This window comes from Manacus vitellinus, unplaced genomic scaffold (genome assembly GCF_001715985.3).
Source record: "Manacus vitellinus isolate BGI_N305 unplaced genomic scaffold, ASM171598v3 scaffold_10_pilon, whole genome shotgun sequence".
Classification (NCBI taxonomy): Eukaryota; Metazoa; Chordata; class Aves; order Passeriformes; family Pipridae; genus Manacus; species Manacus vitellinus.
In genome coordinates, this window is record NW_021938838.1 from 18032325 (window position 1) to 18039191 (window position 6867).

The window sequence follows — 6867 nt, forward strand, 5'->3', positions numbered from 1 at the left end:
TCAAAAAGATGACAAAAATCATTGTTTTCATTAAGAAACCGTTCCCTAGTGAGACTTTGTGGAACTGCATCAAAATCAGGGCACACACAGAAGCAGGGAGCTCGTTTCTAAAACTTCCCGGTGATTGCCCTGCCCTGCTTTGCCATGAAAGAACCAACTTTAAAGGCTGAGAGCAGAGCTCCTGCTCGGTTGGCTCACGGCTGTGCTTGGCTGCAGGTGCGGGAGCAGAGCCGGGATCAGGGCACCAACCCCTTCCTGCGCAAGCAGCGACCTCAGCTGGCAGAGCCAGCGCTGTTCCAGACCGCGCAGCACATCCCGGGAGTCGGGAAAACAAAAGCTCTGCTTCTCCTGCAGCACTTCGGGAGCATCCACCGGCTTTGTAACGCGTCCGTCAGCGAGCTGGAGCAAGTAGTTGGGCAAACAGCAGCACAACAAATTCATACCTTCCTCTGTTCCTGACACGCTGTTTTGCAAAGACAGACTTTTTGTATGGGTTTTTTTTCTTGTGAATAATAAAATTTTGGTTTTAATAATCACGTATTATGGTGGTTTTTATAATCATGGCTGGCAACTACTGGAGGGGGCTAACTAATTGTTACAAATATTCCTCTGCTCTGAGCAAGAACACAAGGCACACACTAATTTCCCTGCAAGTTGGCTACCACTCAGTGTAGAATGAGTCTTTAGTTAGCTGACAGAAAACAGAGAAGTTTTGACTTGAATTGAGGAGTGTTTTAAATTTAAAAAGACCCTCGGCCCAACCTTTCCCCAAGGACTGTGATGATGGGAGGAAGAAGGCAGTTAATGATGCAGCTAAGAGGGAAAATATCTGCAAGAGGACTGGAACAGTGGGTTGAGAGAAACAAAGAGCTGGAAGGGGCATTCACGTGACTTTGCTAAAGATTTTGTTACTTGGAGAGCCATTTCAGCCCCACAGGCAAAGTGAATCTCTTGTGTATGGAATATCAGTATCTGCCCACTGGTGCTTGAGTGTGTAAAAGCAGCCCAACTACAAATACATGGGAAAGAGTATTAAGTTTTTTATGTAGCCTTTATAGGGAAACTCTAGAAATATATTTATACTCTTTATAAGGAAGCCACTTTTAAACTCTTAAATTCCTGTACTGTCTAATATAAACTTTTAAGAAAGTTTTTTAGATATTTGTAAGCAACATCACAGAAACACGAGGCACAGCAACAGTAAAGAGCAAAAACCTGTAAATTATGCTATATCATTCAAAAAAGCTACTACTAAGTGACAGCATCTGATTTTTATTCTTAAATAAATGTCATCAAGATATTTACACCTACTACATAAGAAACTAAAAATAAATGACAGCTTTCAAGTTTACACCAAGATGCAAACTCTCATTTAAGTTTTGAGTATCAAACAGCATATATCTACTCTGTAGATGGCAATGGTAACTAACACTACAGTGTTAGCAATTTTCAGTTAATTTAGAAAACAGAAGAATCTCAAAGAAATGCTCACCAGTTGTTTTTGTCTCCCTCCTTACTATATATGTATAGCTGCTCATGAATTTTTCCAGGGGCAGAAGGATTTGATATGACAGTAAATAAATATTCTGCCACTTGCACAAGCACTCTTTTCCTCATCACTGCAATTTATATATTCTTGATTAATATACTATAATATGTCCATTTTGAGATTTGTTTCACAGCTAAGTCATTTTATCAAGACTAATAAGATACAAGTCTCAAGGTAAGTAGGTTAAATAATGTCATTTGGAATAAAGCCTGTTTTTAACAATTGCATCAGCAGGCATTTAAAATGTAACCCAGAAAAAGAGCGGAGTACAAGCCTTTTGGAGTTCAGAAGGTATTTTAAATTTTAAGCCTTCTAATTCTCTTCCAGAATTAAATTACCTATTCAGCAGAACACACCAAGTGTCTGCATAAAAACCACAATGCTATGACACCACCCCTTGGCACAAGGTTAGTTTCTCTGAATAACATCATTCTCTCTCATTTGTGGTTTAAGATTAAAGTAGTGTTAAGCGACTTATTATTGACTCTAAGACTTTAAGAGCAAAATCATCCTTTAAAGTGTCCCCTATTGTTTTGCATGCAGCATCAAGTTTGTAATAAATAACTCCCATCTAGCCTAGTCATAAAAAATTAGTCATGATAAACTGTATTTTGAAATTCCAAAGGAATCCAGTCCTCGTGTAAGCAACTTATCCTCTACATCTTGTTATTGCATACCTCCCAAACCACTTCATTCTGACCTTCAAATACTTCAGTTTTACAGTCTTTGCCAGGCTCTGACCTTCATCAGTGTCTCAATGCACAGGCAAATGAAGTCCAACGGTATTTGTCTGGGTTTATACACACATATATGAAGATAAAATTGATTTTTATAAAGATAAAATTGATTTCTATATACATTTTAAACAGAAGCATCACGTTAACAGATCCTTCTGGAAGATTCAGTACAATGAACTTTCCGTGTTCAGAAGAGTGAAGGGTAAAAGCTTCTTCTTAGTCTGAGAACTTCCAGCCACAGCTGAAGGCAGGCAGAGGGTGCTTGCAGCTTTCTGTCTGTTTTTAGTTCCCCAGCTTAGAAAAGGGAGTTTCAGCGGGGCTTTCTTGGTCTGATCGATTTTATCCTCGTCCATGGCTAAGCAGATTAAAGAGTAGGTCTTCTGCATTCCCACAGAGTAAGTTGCACTCTTGCTATGCTGTAGGAAAAAGAGAAGCATTGTAAGAACCAAAGTGGGTCAGAATTTGCCAGTAACAAAAGGTTACTGTGCAGGCAGCTTTGCAGGGCAGCTTTCTGGGCTAATGACATGACTGAGCCCTTGGCAGTGCTGTGCCCCCGGGGTTTGGCACACGGACACCCAAGGGGATCCTCTGCACAGCAGAAAGGAACTTGGGAATCTTTCCATGGGTCATTAAGCATTTATTGCTTCTAGGGTAACTATATCATATATACCCTGGCCTCTCTACCAAGCTGAAGTATGTAGTTCTTGCACAAATCTGAAGGGGAATATTTTGCTGTCTCTGGACAGGTTCCGTGGTGATCCCAACTAGGACAACAAGAGCTGCTGTAGGACATTCTTTTGGGAAACCTGAAAGGCACAGCCTTCTGTGTCTTATCTTAGCTGTGCCCTGGAGCAATCTGATTATATCCCAGCCTTTTGTTTCCAGTTTGCAGCTTGGAATGGCAGGTGTGTAATTCCTTATTTTCAATAAGGAAAATCAACTTCTTAAAGTAAGAAAACCTAACAGCAGTAAGGGCACCTTGAGGGCTTCTAAGGCAACACTACTTCAATGCCTGGGTTTGCCAGGGAATGTCAGGAGCATGAAGTAGTGGATTTAGCTGAACTACAGGTTCTTTCACACATCAACTAAGTTATTTAGAGCTTAACATTTTTAAATCTTGTGATGACCTTCCCTCAGTCTAAAGCTTCTACAGCAGTTTAGTAACTGACTAGACAGTTAAAGTACTCCAAAATAAAAAATATATACATTAGTCCATGATCTAATACACAACTCACAGATCCTTTATGTTAACAGTGCATAGAAAACAAACATGTGGTCTTGGATGTTCTGTTTCATCCATAATTGTTTCCTTGTGGTTTTTCCAGTGCTGAACAAGGTAATACTTTCATCCTCCAGGACAAGCTGGAGGAACTAAACTATGCCTTGAAATTTGTAATGCAATTAATCTCGAGTAGCCTCACTACAAAAAACCCCACCACCCAACCATTCTTATGCACACAGACTACCTTTGCCTTGCCAAGGCACAATGATTTAAACAGATTGTTTAAAACTGAACACTTGCCTGAAGGCTTTAAATATTCCCTAGCAGAGTGGGATATCTGACTACATGAAAATAAACATTAATCAGGGACTGAAGGCAGGCAAGTAAAAAAAAACTCTCACATCTCCAGTCTGCAGAACATATTTGCCTCATGACATACCAAAGATGCTGCTGTATCCTGGCAACTGATAACCTTAATCTCCAGGGCCTGCTCTCCCACACTCCTCAGTTTTTCCAGCACCTCGTTCACTCCGAGCCACTTGCAATCCACGCCACCGACTGAAACAATGTAGTCACCTTCTTTCAGGCCCATCGACTGCCAAAACATTGTGCACAGGTTATTGTCTTGAATTTTGAGATGCATAAAACATTTTTGTCATCATATAGTACCTGCCCTAAAGGCATTGCCCTCTTAGATGCTACAAACCCATTGTCTAGCCAGACATGTGCAACTTTTCCAAGTGCACAAACTACCTATTGAGTTAGCATCGATAAATGTGATTCTGGTATACTCAAATGTTGGCTCTTTTTACATCCTTTTTGCTTTTCCCCTTAAGGAAATGAACACTGGTTGTTGCTACCCTATCACTGCCCATGAGATATTTTCTGCCCTGTTTACTTCTTCATTATTTTCATTTGACCTTCTGTGGTTGCTTCTGCCTTTTCTAGAGCTAAACTGTGCTCATCACTGCATGCTGCTTTATCCCTTTGGATTTTCCCCTGACAGAACAACAGGTTACAAGCCAATAAAATGTTCTTTCCTCTCTTTCTTTGGGCACATGCTACCTTGCCTTCCCTTCCTGATCCTTATTCTTGTTGCTATTTTTTAAAGCATTTATCCCTTCAACTTCCTGAATTAAACAGGGAGTAACATTTGCTTTTATTATTTGTGACTTTTTAACTACTAAGAGTGAACAGAGGAAGAAATCAACTCTAGTTTTATGTGATGTCAGGGATACCCAAACTTAATCTACAGTGCATATAGCACTGAAAATGTGTTGAGATGACATGAATTGACTATTCTAGTGTATAGAACTCAATAAATACTCCACACAGCAGTATGAACAAGCTAAAGTTACATTTAAGGTCTGCACAGAAACTGTTAATATTGCCCCAGGGTACTTACTGCTGCAGGACAAACTGGATCCAGACAATAAATCTGGACTGGTGACCCCCCTTTGAGGTGGAATCCGAGCTCTCCTGCTCCCTGGGGGATGCGAATGGTGCGTGGGGCCGTCCACCTCTGCTTGGCTGAGAACACTGTCAGGGGGCCCTGCAGGGAACACAGCAGGCACAGCACGTTCACTGCCAGTCCTAAGGAAGCATTTCTATTAAGTTATAATGCCTTAAAGCTCATCTTGCACAGAGTTTACTCGTGTTAACTTCCAGCTACTCCCCCTGAAGTGCTAAGTCCTGCTTTATGGCTGTTCAGGTGCTACTCCAACCAGAGTGGGATAAACACAATGGCCAAGCTGTCCCAGGATCTCGGAGGTGTGCACAATCTTTTGGCTGCATGGGCTCTGAGATCCTGTATTACTGATCCCAGCCAGAACTCCCAAAGCCTGGCTGTGCCACGCCCAGGTCACACACCCTGCAGCCCATCTCCGAGCACCACCAGCTTCTCCCCACCTTTAAGCTGTGTGCAATTATCTATTAAGACTTCATGGAACTTTTCTGAAGGTTACCAAGGCTGAATGCTGTGCAAGCCACATACAAATGCCACTTTTTTTCTTTGCTAGTCTCAAGTTGACTTATACCTCTAAAGCTAGGAATGATCTCTCCAATAAGTTCAGCAAAAAAACAGTTACTAAAGCATCATTTTTTCAGGCTAAAATACTTGTGTCCCTTTTCTCACAGTAGAGTGAATTTATACTTGCTATCAAAATGACAAAGGTTGGTCAGCATTAGCATGTCACATACCAGCTTGTGAAAGAAGTCTTTAACTTTCACCTTGGAAAACTGAGGAGCAATTGTTTCTATTTTATGCTCTGTTTTAGCTAAAACAAAAAAAAAACAAAATTAATTTTCTCTCAGCTATTAGTCAAAAGACATTAAAATTTGTTTTTCTTGCATTCCAAGCTAGATAGAAATTTCTCCTAAGTTCTTGCCAGGTTGTAAAAAAACCTCATTTTGGTGGACAATTTGTAAGACAAATGTCTGAATGGCCTTAAAAATATCTTCAGATCTCATAGTATCATAGTAGCAACACAGGAAACTTAAAAAAATCCATCCAAACAAAACTATGCTATTCCCCTCTTTAATTTATTTTTCTTTGGGAAGTATTTAAAGCCAGCACTCATACTTTCCTCCTGCTTCCAAAGAGGAAAAAGCTGTATGAGCTGGACTAAGGTAGAAAAAAACCAGGAGCAGTCAAATTGAGTTAACAGCCCAAACTAGTACAAGAGTTGTGCCTCAAGAAACAGCTACCAGTTTTCCCCCATGTGATTTTATCTTTCAAAGTTTCCCCATTTTTCCTAGTTCTCAAGACAGCCACCATAAAAAGCTGAATTCCAACTAACCACCAATTATCTACCCCAGAAAACAGTGTTGGCTGAGACAAACACTGTGGAACAGCTGTAACAAAATTTATTTCTCTGTGATTGAGGAAACACGTGAAGAATCTGAACTCTACAAATGTACAGCATATACTTGTACATTATTTATGTTATGCATGGGTGCATATTATGTATGTATCCATATATCTAAATTAAGGGCATTACTGCCATTCCTAAGGAAGCATTTTTATTAAGTTATAATGCTTTAAAGCTCATCTTGCACAGAGTTTACTCGTGTTAACTTCCAGCTACTCCCCCTGAAGAGCTAAGTCCTATTTTATGGCTGTTCAGGTGCTACTTCAAACAGAGTGGGATAAACACAATGGCCAAGCTGTCCCAGGATCTCTGAGAAAGATGTGCAGAATCTTTTGGCTGCAGGATATGACAGCATGTTCATGTATGGTTAGATATCACAGAATCCCAGAATCAGCTGGGTTGGAAGGGACCTCAGAGATCATCAAGTCCAATCCTTGATCCAACCCCGCCATGGTTCCCAGCCCATGGCACTGATGCCACATCCAATAT

General features: G+C 40.5%; 2 protein-coding genes across 2 annotated transcripts in view; one reads left to right on the plus strand and one right to left on the minus strand.

Annotated features, from left to right (window-relative positions):
• The window catches only part of FAAP24 (FA core complex associated protein 24), a gene marked incomplete at its 5' end in the record, with an annotated part of 1492 nt that extends 959 nt beyond the window's left edge, over positions 1–533 (plus strand). Inside the window, one exon of the mRNA XM_029965474.1 lies at positions 217–533. Within this exon, the coding sequence (XP_029821334.1) occupies positions 217–459 (243 nt within the window). The remainder of the gene's footprint in view (positions 1–216) is intronic.
• A 723-nt stretch (positions 534–1256) lies between these two features.
• Positions 1257–6867, minus strand: part of RHPN2 (rhophilin Rho GTPase binding protein 2) — a 19644-nt gene continuing 14033 nt past the window's right edge. Inside the window, exons 11-14 of the mRNA XM_029965591.1 lie at positions 5708–5784; positions 4914–5060; positions 3948–4103; positions 1257–2702 (exon numbers count right to left, since the gene is read on the minus strand). Coding sequence (XP_029821451.1) covers positions 2451–2702; positions 3948–4103; positions 4914–5060; positions 5708–5784 — 632 coding nt within the window. The 3' untranslated portion in view covers positions 1257–2450. The remainder of the gene's footprint in view (positions 2703–3947; positions 4104–4913; positions 5061–5707; positions 5785–6867) is intronic.